At 49.6% G+C, this 17,290-nt stretch overlaps 3 protein-coding genes across 6 annotated transcripts; 1 reads left to right on the top strand and 2 right to left on the bottom strand.

The window, feature by feature from the left end:
- Window positions 1–1,204: 1,204 nt before the first annotated feature.
- On the bottom strand, window positions 1,205–6,553 carry LOC120683832 (subtilisin-like protease SBT2.5). Of its 4 annotated transcripts, none has more exons than XM_039965929.1 (10): window positions 6,095–6,553; window positions 5,414–5,526; window positions 5,121–5,185; window positions 4,888–5,038; window positions 3,893–4,293; window positions 3,705–3,800; window positions 3,522–3,591; window positions 3,147–3,429; window positions 2,561–2,889; window positions 1,205–2,409 (listed from the first exon to the last, which is right to left on the bottom strand). In XM_039965929.1, the coding sequence occupies exons 2-10, from the start codon at window positions 5,450–5,452 to the stop codon at window positions 1,432–1,434; spliced, it is 2,412 nt and encodes an 803-aa protein (XP_039821863.1). In that variant the 5' UTR covers window positions 5,453–5,526; window positions 6,095–6,553; the 3' UTR covers window positions 1,205–1,431. The 4 variants fall into 4 exon arrangements, with proteins under 4 accessions (XP_039821863.1, XP_039821865.1, XP_039821864.1 ...); XM_039965931.1 differs by having other exon boundaries at window positions 5,414–5,509; XM_039965930.1 differs by lacking the exon at window positions 6,095–6,553 and having other exon boundaries at window positions 5,414–6,045.
- A 2,971-nt stretch (window positions 6,554–9,524) lies between these two features.
- LOC120683043 (cationic amino acid transporter 6, chloroplastic-like) lies at window positions 9,525–13,237 on the top strand. Its single transcript, XM_039965055.1, has 5 exons — window positions 9,525–10,240; window positions 10,510–10,732; window positions 11,103–11,433; window positions 11,522–11,753; window positions 12,436–13,237. The coding sequence occupies exons 1-5, from the start codon at window positions 9,883–9,885 to the stop codon at window positions 12,969–12,971; spliced, it is 1,680 nt and encodes a 559-aa protein (XP_039820989.1). The 5' UTR covers window positions 9,525–9,882; the 3' UTR covers window positions 12,972–13,237.
- A 2,489-nt stretch (window positions 13,238–15,726) lies between these two features.
- Window positions 15,727–17,015, bottom strand: LOC120683044 (extensin-like). The gene has a single exon (XM_039965056.1). The coding sequence runs from the start codon at window positions 16,669–16,671 to the stop codon at window positions 16,051–16,053; it is 621 nt and encodes a 206-aa protein (XP_039820990.1). The 5' UTR covers window positions 16,672–17,015; the 3' UTR covers window positions 15,727–16,050.
- Window positions 17,016–17,290: the final 275 nt, after the last annotated feature.

Genomic DNA, 17,290 nt, shown 5'->3' with positions numbered 1-17,290 from the left:
CAAATCTTATTTTAAAAATCAGTACAAAATTTTGAACTAAAAAAATTAAAGATGCATATAAAGATCACTAATTTGCACCTACCTAGCAGGCGCAAGGTTTCAGCGAGGGCGAGGCCCGAGGCGGACGGGCGGTGCATGGACAGGGGCATCTGACTATCTGAGGCAGGCGAGAACCGAGATCTTCCTCGTTCCGGGCGGGGGAAGCGCCTACCCTGGGAAAGAGCTGCCCAAACGGAGGCAGCCAGGCAGGTGGAGCCGGAGGACGGATGCAATCACGCAACCATGGAACGGGGTGCTGTGGCCGTGTCTGGCTAGACAGCGGCAGTTCCATGCCGTGCCCTCAGGCCCCCACTTCCCCGGGGTTCGGTGGGAGCAGATCACATGCGAAGAACTCCCTTTTCCGTGTGGTCCCGTCGCCAGATCGTGTGTGGAGCTCCATCTCGCGAGCACGCTGGTCTTTACACTTTCGTGGATGAATCCCTTTTTACCTTTCGTAGTAACCGTGGATGGATCGGGTAAACTCAAGTCTGTGCGCGTGTGTGTCTGTCAAATCTACACCCTGCTGTTTGTCTCGGGCGAAACGTGTAGATGCTGACGACCTGGTCGCACCTGCGTGACCAACGGCTCAGAGACACCGGCGCGGCATCGTACCGCCCAGGCCCAGCGGCCAGACCGCAGTTCAATTCGAGCCCGTGGACGTGGACGGGGTGGGTCGACGGACGGACGGCATGGCTTCCCACCGGTTGCGCGTGGCCACGAGAGCCCACGCGTGCACGCAAGCGCGCGCCGCCGGCGTCCCCGTCTGAGGCCGCGCGCCCCGCGATCGACATAGAACTCGCTCCATAAAAAACGGGGTCAAACACCGGCAGATTCGCGGCCGATGTCAACTGGGGTAGGTGCGGCCGGCGCACCGGCCCGCCGCCGCGTCCGCGCTGAGGTGGAGGCGTGCAAGCTGGGATGGGAGCCCCTCGCGGATAAGCACGGCCGCCTCGCCGCGTCGCACCGACGCCGCGGCGTCATCTGCTGCTGGCTGCTGCTCATAGTCAGACCCTCATTCCAATCGTGCTCGCAGCTCTCATGCATGTCCATGGATGGATGGATGGATAACCCTATTTTAATTTCCAAGTCATCGTCGGTTCCCAGGAAATGCACTCAAACCAGGTCCACCTCATTGCCACGCGGGACACGTGGATTTCAAAGAGCATTTTAAAACGGGGAGTGGTTTTGCCTGCTCACGATCTCAAGAGCCAAGACTAGCTTTGTCTCGAGTTCGACCCGTTCTGAACATTCGAATGTCACGAGACTTCCCGCGCTCCCCCACAAAGGCAGGCAGCCTCTGCTCTGCATTTTCGAACGGGAACGAGTGTGCACCAGAACACACGTGCTTTATTTCATTATGAGCTAGGTGTGGCATGGTTTCGTGCCGCGAGTTCACCGGCTCAGCGCCGCCGCGGGGTAGACGGCGAGGGGGATCCGGACGCGGTGCTTCCTGTCGCCCCTGAGCACCACCTCGCCGAAGCTGAAGGCGTTCCCGGGCGCGGTGGTGTTGAGCACGATCCGCAGCATCCGCGCCGCCCCTGGCGCGATGGAGAACTCGGCCGGCGACACGCGCACCGCCACGCCCTCCGGCGCGCGCACGTACGCCATGTACGTCTCGTTGTGCGCGCCGACGCTGGTGACCCGCCGGTCCACGCGCCGCGACCCCACCAGGCTCGCCACCGTCACGCTCGGCGAGTTGAGGTCCGAGCACCAGCGCACCACCCCCGCCCCCGCCCGCGGCCGGGGAGGGCACGGCGCGCCCACCGCGCGGAGCACCGCAGCCTCGTCAACGCCGGGCACCGCGCACAGGAACTGGAGGTGGTCCCGGTACCCGGCGTCAAACACCAGGCCCGGGTCCAGAGCGCGCGCCGCGTTGACGGCGCCCGCGCCCATGTCGAACGGCGTCGCGGGGCTGAGGGAGCCCTCGTCACCCCTCGCCATCAGGGGCCAGCCCGACCGGTCGGTCGCGTCTGCGCTCGTCATGATCGCGGACATGATCATGGCGGGGCTCCACGTCGGGTGCCTCTGTTTGATCAGGGCAGCCACCCCGGCGACGTGCGGGGCCGCCATGCTTGTGCCCGACAGCAGCCCATAGTTCTCGCCGTGGATCTCCCGCAGCGCGGAGCTCGTCGGGCTCCAGGCTCCCCATATAAGATGCCCTGGCGCCATGACGTTCGGTTTCAGCACCTCTGCTGGCTGCATCAGCGAGTTCTCCACGTCCGGTCCCCGCGACGAGTAATCGGCGACGACAGGTGCTTCTCCCGTGTAGGCTGCACGCCGTCCCTCCAGAATCCGAGCAGTGGCTCCGAAGCTGAGAACGTTTCCGTCTTCATCTCGAACCGTGTTATTGTTGTAGTACTGCATTAGAGCCTGCACCCAGTTGCAAAAGACAATGCAGTTCCAGTACAGATCCAATCGCTAGTGTAACGCAAAACACAAGCTCTAGTCTAACTGAATCAGGAGTTCAGGACCCAGGGACAGACAGTTTCTCTAATGACATTTTGCTTGTTCAGGAAATTACCCTCATGTCAGAACCCTTCAGGACTATGGCTGAAGGAACTGTTGTGGGAAATGTAGGCTCAAATTCAATGTCAACGTCGTGCGTAGAACGATCAGTAACAATGACTCCAGCAGCCCCAATTTTCTGAATCGTATCGATGATGCTAGCAAGGCTCACATCATCATAGTAGTCTGATGAGTCGAACATGCAAATAATCACCTTTCCCTGGACAAGAGGTTTGATGAAGATCCTTGGATCTAGGCATTTGATTGACCCTTCGTCGGTTGAATTCTCAACTATCACATCATCAGCCCATGCTAGTGGGTACATTATTTCACCTGGTGTTGGTGCTGGCAACACAAGCAAGAAGGGAGTCAAAACAAAGATTGGCACATTATGATATAGTCAATCGTCATTAAAATCTACATGAATGTGACAGGTAACAGAATGATGCTGTAAGCTAGGATAGAAAGCTCTTATCCTATCCAATATCTGCTAAAATTTATAAATAGCATAAGGAAAAATTGGAGTGTATTGAATTGTGCTTACAAATTGGCAAAAAGCTACAAATTATCGAGCAACAACCAAGATAAGTTGAAATGAATACCAGAAAGAGTGCCACAGGAGAAGGCTTTCCCATTGCCGATTATGATTGATTTTCTATACTTCCGGTCTGTCGTCGAAGCAGCAACACTTAATATCCATGGGCTGAAAGAAACGACTGTGTTCTCATCGGGGCCTCCATTGCCAACTGCTTGAACAACTGAGACTCCAGCTTTTGTGGCAAGGAGAAGTTGTGCCTCAAGCAAATTGAGGAAAGATGCTGGCCCAGATGAAACTGAAGAAGGAGCCATAGAAAGACTTATAACATCCACACCATCCTCTACAGCCTACAAACAAGTAGCACAGGCAGTTTAGCATACAGCTACCGAGATACAGATGGTAGTAGCTTTCTGTAATAAAGAGTATAATATCTAAGAACCTGGTCGACTGCAGCTATCACATCTGACATATATCCACCGAAAGGATATGCAGCTTTGTAGATTGAGAGTCTGTCAGGGCAATCAGAAGAGGCAACAAAGAGTGAGATTATATACATTGCTTCCCCTCTTTGCTTCCAATATCTGAAATGCTGAAAAAGGATTGTTCTTTCAATCTTCCTCACCGAGCTCCAGGGGCCATGCCACTTGCATACCCAAAGCTGTAGCCTCTGGATATTACTGGCGTATGGAAATTCCCAGCTGCAATCGATGCGGTGTGGCTGTGAAGATATTGGTATGATCAGCCAGTGACACATTCTGTGGTTAAAAATGAATTAACAGAGCCATCAACATAGTAGATAGTTGCACACACCTGCCATGACCATCTGAATCGTAAGGAGATGCGTAGTGAATTGTAGCATTGAACTCTCCAGTCGCTTGCGCAGCACGTGCAAACCACCTAGCTCCCACTATCTTACCACCGCATGAATCTGGAGGAAACCTATTCCCAGCATGGCACATTCCTTTGAAACTAGCTGGTGGTGATTTTGCTTGGCTTGACATGTTACTGCTAACAAAGCTTGGGTTCTTGGGGTCGATGCCAGTATCAATCATGCCAATCACCACCCCATCACCAGAATTTTCAGCACCACCCAGTAGTGGCCAGACTCCACTAGCTCCAATGTAATTTGGAGTGTGTGTTGTCATCTTGGCCATTTTGATGTCTTCTTGGATAAGTCTAACTCCTTTTGCCCGGCTAAGAATTCTAACCGTCTGTTACACATTAACAGATATTAATCTCAATGGAAACAAGCAACCGTCTTTCACTAATAAGATCATCAATTCTTTAAGAAAACTTGCAAAAGGATGGCAAAGTATAAGAGCAAACATATTTATTTGATCATTGATGAGTTCCGTGATGCTGTGATGGACATCGTCATGTCTTTTATGGGTCTTAGTTTGTAAGTACACTGAGAGATTAAGTTATATACTGCTCACTGATCAGAAAATAAAGTGGATCGGATTTATTTTATTGAGGGAAACTGCGGTAGAGCAGCAGCAAATCTAGACCAGACTTTATGAATTCACTGCAAAAATACTCCTGATAATATTAAAAAATAACCAGAATTTGCATAAGTTCGCCTATATCGTTTATATTATGTCTATATGTTATGATGTATCTCTGCAGATCCAATCATTATTTATGTATGCACTTGGATATTATTCCTGGTACTGGAAATTCTATTCTATCAGGTGAGGGAATGAAAGCTCGTTGTAGAACACTTTTCTTGTTTCCCAGACTGAATATCAAGTAACAGACTAAAGAATAAAGTAATGTTATGCACTTTCGGGATTAAGAAAAAGCACCTTCTCAGATTCAGCATGAAGAGCAAATCCATTAATCAAGTGAGTGTAACTGTACAGTTTCTTGTAAGATCCCATTGGGAGAAATGAGTCCAGGAAGCTGTCATGCTTTGTTGTGGCCACTCGTTTGTACTTCTGAGCTTCCTCGCCTCTCCTGAATGAAATTCTTTTGTTAAGTGTACTTCCCTTCCCGGAGATAACACAAGTCAACCTATTCCTATACAGAAAACACATACATGGCATGCTTGCGGTTCACTTTGTAAGAAATGACTGGATCATCCTCCATCACCACCATATAAACCTTGGCAGATACATGAGATGGACCACAATTCAGGCTGAGGAAAGTAACAATTGAAAAGAACACTAGAGATGGCTTGAAAAATGCCATAACGGTAGTGTCACTGAATGATTGTATGAAGCCTTCCAAAACTCCTATGCTTGAATGTAGGTGCTTATATAAGTGCGAGAATAGGACTCGTGTAAAAGAATGTTAGGTGGGGATTAGAGGGAAATAAAATGAAGCACGCACCTGATACATCAAGAATTGTCTTGCTCGTCTCTGAACCATCAAATGCACGCAATGGGTGCTTCCTGAATTCCATGTGCCTTTCTTTGACTACTTGCCCTGGTGAAATCCAACCGCTGTAAAGCATCATATATAAGCCACGCAACCGGCGCAGTCTATCGAACCGATATTAATCAATGACAACACATTGCGGTTTATTTAGATTAGTTTTGCACAGAGGCATATAAAGAACTAAATCATAGGTGAACCATGTATCTTGCCTGGTTACCTACAAGGCTAGAACACTAGCATGCTTTGTGTGGCAACAAGAACCTGCCTAGTTTTTCAAATCACCTCCTTTGTGTACAAACATTTAATTTGGAACCAGTAACCACAGGATACACCTAATAGACTTGTGAGGCCATGACACAGTTCTTTTGCATCAAACAAACATACTATAAGATAGTATAGGCTTCCTACCCGCCCTACCAAATCCCACGGGAACACCCTTTGTGCTGCCGGGCAAAGAGGGAAAAGAAAACATCCACAACACCAGGCCAATGACAGAATTAATACCTCGCCGCCGCAAAATCACCAGGTATTTCGCAAATGTCAGGTACTCAGCAGTTTTACCTAGGGACTTGAGAGTTTTGACCAGAAAATTATCGCACGAAACTGTACCAGAAAAGAGAAGCACTGACGAACCATGGCTCTCGCTGCGCCGTCGCTAGGCCATCCGATCTGCGGTCTGCCGGTGTGTGGCGGCGCTCCGGCAAGGCGCCGCATGAAGCCATGAAGCATAGGAGTGTTTTACCCTAACACGGAATCGAGTCAATCGACCCAGCCGGGGAGTGCCAATGCCACCGCGACTGGACCTGTGATGTGCGAGGGACGGTGGCTCGTGCGGGACTGCCGGCGGGGATGGGAGCTGTCGCCGGCAGCCGGCAGCGGCGCTGGCTCCCATGGATTAGAGGTGACCGGCAAAATTTTAAGAAAGATGATATTTGCATATAGCTCCCCAGTAATTTTCAATGAACCCCCTAATTTGAATCGCGAGTATTAATTGTGACCGGAGAGTAGATGGAGGCTCGTGCGGGGCTGCCGGCGGGGATGGCGGAGGTCGCCGGTGGCGGCGGGATCTCGATGGCTGCCATGGAGCGGAGGTGGTCTGCAAAAATTTAAGAAAAATAGTATTTGCATACAGCCCCTATACTTTTCAGTTAACCCCTTATATGGATCGCGATTATTTATACAAAGACTCCTAAATATTTTCAAATTGGAGTAAATTTTTTGAATACCATTAAAAAATATAACTCATTTCTTATGTGTCACTAAATGACATGCACAAATTTTTTTTTGTCTATGATACGAGACCAATGGCACACAAGGATGAACATAATTTGGCAGGCCCTCTAATTTGGATAGTGATTGTTAATCGCGATCCGTTTTTTTGCATTTAGACCCTGGTACCATGTTCGGATCTGCTCCTACTCCCTCCGTCCCGCCCGCGGTGCCATGCCCACCGCCGTTGCCGTCGCCCCCGCCCGGACTCCTGTCCCGGCCGGAATTGTGAGGCGGCCCTCTGTCGCGCCAAGCAATCGCCCGCCGCTGAACACCAGGAACCATCAACCGGATGCCGTGGGCTCGCGTGCCCGGCCGCGCGCTTGTGCTCCCCACTGGCTGGGTATGGTGGCCATGGTTCGCGAGGTCTGCGGTATGCCGGTGTGTGGCGGCGCCTCCGTATCCTTGAACGAGGGAGGGACGACGGAGCCTGCCGCGACGTCGCCGGGGCGTTCGCCATTCTTACCCTTTTTCCTGTTCTCCTCTTTCCTTTGATGCCTTGGGCTGGGGATGTTTTGGTGGGCCCAAGACTGACTGAGGTGGTGGTTTAATGGGCCAACGAGTACACAAAATGGTACAGGCTGGGCCAGGTAGACGGACTGAACTTTCTTACATGCTACTGGGTCAAGTTTTGATTGCAGCCCAAAATGATAAAACTGAAACAGAACTAATACAGGGAATCGTTCCTTATCATAAACAGGTTGCTAATGCATAAGGAGGAGCAGATAATCTAATAAATACATTCCTCTAACCAAATGTAGTGGAAATAATTGAGCAGTTTCTCTCCCTAAGAAACATATGTGTTCTGAAAGAAATAACACCACTTAAAAAAAAAACTAGGAGTGTAGCGCTACATAACAGGTGCAGTTATCTAGGTGTGTAGCGCTGCAGCGCAATACAAAATCCACAAGGTTCCTGACCTGGAGCCTAAACAAATCACAATCTTTTCCAGCATGCCTAATGCATTCTGATCTAACTACGTCCACGCATGTTAGCAAAAGTAGCATACCCACATGGACATGGGAATGCAGTTTGGCTAGGATATCATTCTATTCCAAAGGGCAGGCTAGCTAAGGAGCATCAAGCAGCGTGCCTACACCTGTAGCATCTAACCTACGCCTCCCCTTTAATTTGTGATTAACAAGGCGATTCCAAATCCGTGCCAAACCGAAGGATTAACAATTGCAAAGTCGCCTCATCTTTCTCTCGGGGCCATCATTAGTGGCAGCCTCTGCGAGTGTGTCTGCGTGTTCTTCATTCTCCGGGAACCCCCTACAGTGACAACCGCTAGCCTGCAGATCGATCGATCGCTGCTATCCTTTTAGCCGTCGACCTTTTTTCAGGTATTATACGGTGTGCAAATAAAGCTTTTTTTTTTGTAGCAGTGACCTTGATGCTTTCATGCAGCAGTTCGTCTGTATACATCTTTCAGAGCATCAGACTAATCATGTTATGCTCTCTGAATCTTTGACTACTCTGGACATCGCCTGGCCTCTCTTTCAAGCCGTCAGATCATTGGTGCTATCCTCCTATGTTATCTTTCTACAGAGATTGCGTCGTGGAAAAGCTCATCAAGGTTTTCCTTCGATAAAGAAGCTGATCAGTGTTGTATCACAGTACATTGACTCACTTTCAGAACTGTTTCTTTTCCCCTAATATTTCAATCGTCTGACGCCTTTTCTCAACACTTTTAAAATACATAATTACTAGGTTCAGGATTTGTTATGGATGCTGCAACTCTTATTGTTTTCTACAGATATATTGCTTACTAATTGCTATAAGCTTTTTCTGCGTTTTCTCGCTTTTCAGTTCAGCTCTGGCATTTCCTCTCGTAGTAATTGAAAGTTGGTAGCTACACATTGATATTTGTACTACTTGCAGGAAACAAAACTCAAAATGACATCTTCTTCAGGCAGATAAGAAATAACTTCTTGGAGCAACCTGCAGCTGACAGTGCCTGTGGCGTGCTCTCTCCCCCGAGGAGCCAATTGCACGTCGACAAGTCGCCATGCTCATGTACCTTGTGGTGTCTAGTACATGCTCATTAGTATATTGGTGGTCTGATGGTCTCCTTATAGGGCTCATGTAGATTTGACCTCCCTGCTTTCCATTAAGCACTATAAAGTTGCCTGCCAGACCAGGTGTCAACATGAGAGGTACAGGAATCTGTGCTCTACATCCTAGTATTGATTTCATCACCATTTATAAACAGCCACAAGATCCATCCACATCTACCTGCTGAAAGCCTGAATCCTGTGCCATGTGTGAGCTTCAGTCGTAGCAGCATAGAAAATGCAGGAGCCGTCAGAAATCGCACATTTACATGTACCAGCGCGCTGCTGGTGTGTACAGGATTAAGTAAATGAAGGCGAGTCCAGAATATATGCCTGAATCTGCAACCATATTTTATTCTGGTAAGAAATGCATTCAGACGAAATTACCTCTTTATCCAAAAAAGATGAAATTACCCAACACATTTCGCTCCAAGATTTTTTTCAAAGCTTTCAGAGAAGTAGTGGCGCAAGAACAGCTTCTCGCGCTGCAGCTAACAGCTGCTAGTCCTCTCCAATTGAGTTGGGCATGTGCGTGCTCTGGTTGGAGTGCTTTTCGAGGCGAACGCCGAACACATGGCTCGCGCACGGACGAACCGTGCCCTCCTGTCATCAGGCAGGCCACGGTGCACGCAAGCTGAGTTCCAAGCGGTCGTTCACAGCGAGCACCGAGCAGCAGTAAGAGACAGGTCCTTGATTCTGAAGCCGCTCCACCATGCGAGCTAGATACTCCAGTTCCAGTAGAGCCAGTAGGCAAAGGGTTTCCCCCAGTTACAGACGGACGCAAACATCCATCGATCCACCCACTACTGGGCTGGCTTGGCTAATGGCTATTAGCAAGCTCGCGAGGCCCGTACGCCCCAAAAGCTAGCTGAACGGATGCAGAGACTTCAGACTCCATTGCCCACCGTTCGAGTGGCCAAGAACTTGAATGCTCTCCTCTATTCTCTTATAAATAGTAGCGAGCTCGATTCGATCGTCCCGGCTACGTTCACCCAGCAGCTGGCCACAGGCCACTGATCAAAGAAACCGTCAAGAGAGCCAAGGAGGAAGAGGAGAAGAAAGGGAGGGAGCCACGAACAAAGCTAGGCGGCTGGGCCAATGGCGCTGCGCGACGTGCTGCTGTCGATCGCGCAGACGCCGCACCGGCTGCGGAGGAGGGCGCTGGTGACGTGGACGCCGGCGCAGGAGCTGAACGAGGTGCGGGACCGGTCGGGGGCGCGCATGAAGCGGCGGCTCGAGTGGTACGACCTCGTCGGGCTCGGCGTCGGCGGGATGCTCGGCGCGGGGGTCTTCGTCACCACGGGGAAGGTGGCGCGCGACACCGCGGGGCCCGCCGTCTTCGCGTCCTACGTCATCGCCGGAGTCTCCGCGCTGCTGTCGTCCTTCTGCTACGCCGAGTTCGCCGTGCGCGTTCCCGTCGCCGGCGGCGCCTTCAGCTACCTCAGAGTAACGTTCGGTAATTCATCATAAACCCTTTTCCTCATCTCCCTGGTTCTGGTTCCACACGCTGCCTGCAGTTAATTAAAACAAACTGAAGAACATTCAGCGCCACCGTTCCTGTTGAAACTACTACCGAAATCTTATGAGAACAATAAATTCCGTGCTAGATGCTGTTCATGGTCTTCCGACAAAAAAACTACTACTACTATAACCGATTTTTTTCATAACATGTTTCTTAAGTAGATGGAACAAGGAAGCAAAACCCCCTTTATCTTATTTTGTCAGGCGAGTTCGTGGGGTTCTTTGGTGGAGCCAACATTCTGATGGAGTACGTGCTGTCGAACGCGGCGGTGGCGAGGAGTTTCACGGACTACCTGGCCTCGACGTTCGGGGTCACGGAGCCCAACGCGTGGAGGATCATCGTCGCCGGCATCGCCGAGGGGTACAACGCGCTGGACGTGCCGGCCGTCGCGCTCATCGTCCTCATAACCGTATGCTTGTGCTATAGGTAAATGTAGGCACACTACTGAACCGTATGAATTTCTATCTAGTATCGCATTACTTAAGCTTTCTTTTATTTTTCCTCTGATAATGTATTTTTCTCTTCGTTAGCATGTGGTTCTGTGTTCTTAGTTCCTATATATATTTTACGATGAACACAACAGTAGCACAATGCAATTAAGTTCTGTGCGTGCATGACTTGCTATCAGTGTGCGTCTGATAGATGACACATGGACGTACAAGTACGCACCTGTTCTTTTGATTTTTTTTCCCCCAAAAATATTAGGAAGAGTCGCAGAGATCAGCAAAACACATGTAGCAAAAAAGAAAAAAAGAACTGGCATTGACCAGACTGGTTTCATTTGCAACTGTTGCAGCACCAAGGAGAGCTCGATGCTGAACATGGTGCTCACGGTGTTCCACCTGCTCTTCTTCGCCTTCATCATCGTGGCCGGCCTGTGGAACGGCAGCGCGAGGAACCTCGTGCGGCCGCACGGGCTGGCCCCCTACGGCGTCCGCGGCATCCTGGACGGCGCGGCCATCGTCTACTTCAGCTACATCGGGTACGACTCGGCATCCACCATGGCCGAGGAGATCCGGGACCCTGCCCGCGCGCTCCCCGTCGGCATCGCCGGCTCGGTGCTCGTCGTGTCCGCGCTCTACTGCCTCATGTCCGTCGCCCTCTGCGTCATGCTGCCCTACACCGAGGTGACCATGCGGAGGTGTTGTGCCTGCGGATCGATCCAACGGTGCTGCTTGTTCTTCTCGGCTCACCGTGCGGTGCGCATTGGTGCAGATAACGGAGACCGCGCCGTTCTCGTCGGCGTTCAGGGAGAAGGTGGGCTGGAGGTGGGCGAGCAGCGTGGTCGGCGCCGGCGCGAGCCTCGGCATCGTGGCGTCGCTGCTGGTGGCGATGCTGGGGCAGGCCAGGTACCTGTGCGTGATCGCCAGGGCGCGCCTGGTGCCGTCGTGGCTCGCCAAGGTCCACCCTTCCACGGGCACTCCTATGAACGCCACCATTTTTCTAGGTATCCAGAACGACGCTGCTAAATCTTTCAAATTAAACAACATCAATTTATTCAGCATTTATTGCAATATGTGTCAGTGAGTCAAACTTCAGCAATCAAGATGTGCAGTACTTCTACGTGTTGAATAGTAGTCTTAAATAATTTCTGCAAGTCTAGTATCAGCATTGGAGTAGAAGTGCTTTTTAAATCCTCCAATGGGGAGTAGAGTGATGGAGATGGTTGCAAACAAATAGTATGCTCTAGCAAGTAGTAATGGCTAAAGTCACAAGCTTATGAACCACAAGCCCCGGAAGATAACTTACAAAAATGAACCTAGTCTAGCCGAGTGATACGTATAATAAGCAAACGGCAAACCCTCTCGCCCTAGCTCTGAACCTTGCTTTTTCTTTTGATGCTCTGATATGGACTTCCAACAATTCTGGGCAAAGTCCATATAACAAGTAGTGTCACCCATGATTGAGACAAACTTATTGTTTCTATAGGTCAAGCAGTTTAAGATCAGTACATGTAACTTAAATGAGACGTCTTATGAATGTAAAATCTCGGCAACGGTATGCTCATGTTCATATATGTATCACAAGACAGAGCAGATTACGTCTAACAAATACATTCCAATCCACTAGCCAGCATCTATTTTTTCGCAGTACTTTCTAGTTAACCGTGAAGCACTTTCGTTGCCCAGGCTTCTGCACTGCATCATTAGCACTCTTCACGGAGCTGCAGATAGTGTTTGAGATGATATCCATCGGGACATTGCTGGTCTTCTACCTAGTGGCCAACGCACTCATCTACCACCGGTATGTGAAGGTCGGCGTGAACCGCCCGCTCCATGTCCTCCTTTTCCTGCTGGTGCTCACGCTGAGTTCTCTCGGCTTCTCCCTCTCGAGGAAGATCGACGGGTGGTGCCGATGGGGGATGGCATTGTTCGGGGCCATCTCCATAGCAATTACCACAATCTTCCATTGCACAGCACGGCAGGACATCGCTGGACCACCATCGGAGTGGTCGGTCCCTCTGATGCCATGGCCTGCTGCTGCATCTGTCTTCCTGAACGTGTTCCTGATAACCACCCTCAAGATGAGGTCCTATCTGAGGTTCAGCATCTGGAGCTTTGTGATCATAGTCTTCTATGTATGCTATGGGGTGCACTCTACATACTCTGCAGAAGAAAATGACATCAATGCAATGATCCATCATTCAAATTTGGACATATCTTAGCAGCAGTAGGGTAACTATATGCCACAAGTTACATTTGAGATCAATAGATAGCAATTAGGACATCTTAGAGATGGTCCCAGGCCTAAAGAAGATGGTGCAAAAGATAGGCTTACTTTTGCTTTAGGCAATCCCTTCTTTTCCTGCTTTTGTGCTTGCTGATTGGCCCAAAACTATTGGCATCTACCTACTTTCTCTCAAAGTGTATATGCGGAATTGTGCAAGGCATGTGTTTGTTTGACCAGAGACCTGAATTTATCTATTTTCACCACAACAAAAGGCAATGCAAGAGTACATGAAAACATCAAACATCAGCAGAATGACTGATTTGTCCCACAGCTAGAAGCTGCTTTCAGGTGCAACTAACCATACGCCCATACCTGCAGATGGAACAAGAGATGAGGATACAAAGCAAGATAATCATATCCAAGTTTACTGGAAATTATATCCAAGAAAATGCACAAGATTTCATTTGTGTACTTAAGAAAAAATCACTACTCATGAAACTTGGGAAGATGAAGTTAAAAGACGTTCCCTTTCTGTTTAACTCTCACGGAGAGAACTAAAGTAAACAGATATGCATATTCTGTGTTCAGAGTAATTAATGATGCTATTTCACTTGCACCATTTTCATAACCGTAAGCAAGGATTCATATGGATAGCACTAGCACATGGATACCATTCAGCTTTCATGTAATACAGTTTGATGCCTAAATGTTACTTACTCGCCAAGAACAAATAGATCGTATGCGCACAACCTATACGGGTCCAAGAAAAGATGTCAATTCGAGAAGAATTCTCACAAACAGCTATGGCAGAAATGTTCAGTTTTGGGAACTAAAGTAGTGTTCATGTTATAAAAGAAAACAGACACCATACAGATCTCAAAAAAATACATCATTCATTGTGAAACAAGAGCATGTTCATGGTATACGACACAAAAAGGACCCGCGAGATGAAAATATTCAGTAGACTAGCCTTTTAAATAATGTTATCCGATAAATCTAAATAGTGCTTCCTATACAGAATCATATCAAAATTTTAAGGACCACACACGATAGAATGCGGAAGTAAAGCCGAACATCATGGAGCGAGTCCCTGCTTTAGATCAGCGTGCATCGTCGAGTCAATGTGCATACCTCAATTTTCATTTGTTCATGCTAATCTCAAGTGGTAGCCCAATTGTCGAACAGCACAGTTAGCTAAAGGAGTGGATGCCAGCATTCGAAGGAGTAAGGACCACATCCTATGATGGTGGTCCTAGATCATACTTAAGTGGTGCCTTCATCTGCAGCAAATCCGCTGACACCAAATGGAACTGTTAGTTTTGGATAGTGGAAAGATAAAACCTTTCATGTATAAACTTATAGTCCTTGGAAAGCTTTAAGTACCCATTTAGTGTTCTCACTGGATAAGGGGATTCTAAACAATAACAAGATAGATAAGTACCCATGTAGCAGGTCGCGGGATATCTAAAGTTCCCAAATTTTGCCATTCGGAATAACTAAAACTTTCAGCTCAGCAGAAAGCCTGAGGGCTAATAGATAACCGAAAATAATTTGCCCTTCTCTATAAGAAGTGCATATAGCAAATGTGAGTAATATGTGACAAAAAGGATAAGTATCATATAAAACGTAAAATCTCCTTAAAAAGCAGGAAAGCAGAAAAATATCATAGATCAGTAATGAACAAATTCATGCACACGCTGCAAGATATTTGTTAGGGAAAGGAATGAAAGGAGAAACAGAACTTCAACAGAATTGTTCACAGAAACAGAAATGTTCCTTGCACAAGGAAATACATAAAGATAATTAATAAGGTAGCATACATATATCCAAAGAATTTTATCTTTCTTAACAAAAGTTGGTCAATGAAAGATAAAAATGAAGGTTGGGATAGTAGCCTATAAGCACCGCAGTGAATCTCGATGAAACATCTAATAACCAACATAAACCATCATGCAGCTAAGATAACATATTCTCTTCTGATACTATGCAAACTCTAAAGTAGAACATGTCATAAGGAATAACCTCATTATATAAAGAAGAAACGTAGAATTCATCTCCAATTTTGTGATACATGTAGATATGAGAAGTGAACACAAACTTTTGTCTCTGGTCACCTTTGTACAGAAATCTTCATGTGCCCATCAGAGTTTTCTTTAGGATTTTACCTTGGGTATCAATAATATTCAATATGTATATTCAGGATACAAGCAATCATCGCGGTGCCAATATGGCCTGATCCTTTTCCCATTTGTAATTGCTTGAAAGGGTCACAGAAATACATCCACCTTCAGGATAGGGTTATTATATTCAGGATAGTGATTTCTTGATTTCTTCAGTACTCCAATTGGATATGCTAAATATTCAGCCCCATGAAGTGAAAACTCTAGCAGAAGTAAAAAAGGATGCTACTCTGCTGGGACGTGACTGAAAATGAACCCTTGGCATGACTGGGTTCAAACTTCAAAGCATATAGGCTGGCCCAACCATCGAAGTAAAACCCAGTAGTGAGTTCATTCAGCGTCTCAAGAAAAATAGGAAAGATACTATCGGCCACAGCTGAAGCGCCAAGGTACTAGCAAAAGGAGAAAAGTTACAGTTGTTGACAAACGACGTCTCCAGTTCATCCTTTTGGTTCAGACATTCGGTTTATTATGCAAAAGGTAACAAAGGTTTTCATGCTGTATGTGAATAATATAGCAGAGACATGTGCTGATGTGCATTCTTTCTTCTCAGGTAAATAAAAGTGCAGGTAGCCCCAAACACAATTGTCATCAACATTCAATGTTCTAGAGCTGTTATTTTATCATAGTATATGTTACTTTTTTCAGAACATAAAAGTTAACAAATTCAAGCAAAATTGACATGAAAATGGGAAGATAATTTCTTCTTCCATAAGAAACGCCCCTTTCAGCAAATACAAGACTGCAAAGCACTAAGATTTGTCCACTTCAACTACATCACAGATCCATCACAGCTACTACATATGAACAGCTCTAAGAAACTCCTAAACACGAGCCATTACGAAACGAGGACAAGGAAGAAAACTTGAGAGGAGACACCTTTGCGCCACCACTTTACTCCAAGGCGTCGACGATGCGACCCACGAACGCGTCCATGAGCCTCCGCTGCGCATCAAGGTGCCGAATCGCCATCTCCATCCGCATCCTCTGCGTCTCCCTGGCGGCCTCCATCCTCCTCTCCTCCGCCCGCAGAAACCCCTCTCCGATGGCCCTCAGCGCTCCCACCACGTCACTCAGTCCATCCTCGTCGCCGGCATCGTCCCGCCTCCTCTTCCTGGGCGGGGAGGCGGGAGGGGAAGGGGGAGACGGCGGAGAAACTGCCGGCGGTGGCGATGGGGACAGGGACGGGGACCGGGACTGCGACTTGGAGAAGAAGGGCGGGGAAGGGCCGTCGAGGAGATCGATGGCGTCGAGAAGCGGGCAGGGGCGGCGGCGGCTGGATCGGAGGCGGCGGCGGAGCTTCTCGACCTTGTGGCGGCACTGTCTGGCGGTCTTGGACGGGGCGGCCGCGGCCACGGCGGCCCAGTCGGCGGAGGTCAGGTGCTCCCGGCCGACGGCGAGGCGGCGCGCCGTGTAGGCCCGAGCGACGGCGAGGGTCTCGTCGGGAGTCCAGCACGGGGGCGGCACGCGGCGGCCGGAGGCGGGGGCGGGGGGAGAAGGGGAAGGGGAGGCCATGGCGGGGGTGGCCCTGGCGTGGATGGTGAGGCGGTGGAGGACGGCATGGTGCGGTGGGTTATAACGGAGGCGTTCCCCTTAGGCGGCAACAGGTGGCGGTGGGTGCACGCGGGCGGCGGTGGGCGGCGGCGGCGGCGGCGCCAACCGCGGGGGCGTGGGGGCACCTTGACCGACACCCCGCGCGCGGCGCGGGCCGTGCGAGTCGCGACTCGCGACTCGTAATATTTCGCTGTGGGCTCCCCATCCTGGGCGGCTGCGATGCGTCGCCAGCGGGCGCTGGTGGAGGTCGGCCGTCGGATGATCACGGGCGAGCCGTGGATTCCTCTCTTCTTCTCCGTTGCGGCCGCTGCCTTGCCGCGATCCCCACACCGGGTTTAAAGTTTTCCCGGGGGGCGAAATGGAATTTGTCCTCTGTGGCGAGCTGTGGTCACGTCGTGCGATCGGCCGCGCGCGGCGGCATGCGGCGCCGTGCGAGGTGCGACGTGGGGGGCGGGGGTGGCGTGCGGCAGCGGCAAGGCGACTCGCGCGGCGCGGCCTCGGCGGGCGCGGAGGGGGCCCATATGCGACCAAGGAAACCGACGGCGACGGGGGCGCCGAGCCGCCGATGCCGACGCGCGGC

This window comes from Panicum virgatum, chromosome 7N (genome assembly GCF_016808335.1).
Source record: "Panicum virgatum strain AP13 chromosome 7N, P.virgatum_v5, whole genome shotgun sequence".
Taxonomy (NCBI): Eukaryota; Viridiplantae; Streptophyta; class Magnoliopsida; order Poales; family Poaceae; genus Panicum; species Panicum virgatum.
Note: the sequence above shows the minus strand (reverse complement) of the source record. Positions and strands in the feature narration are given on the sequence as shown.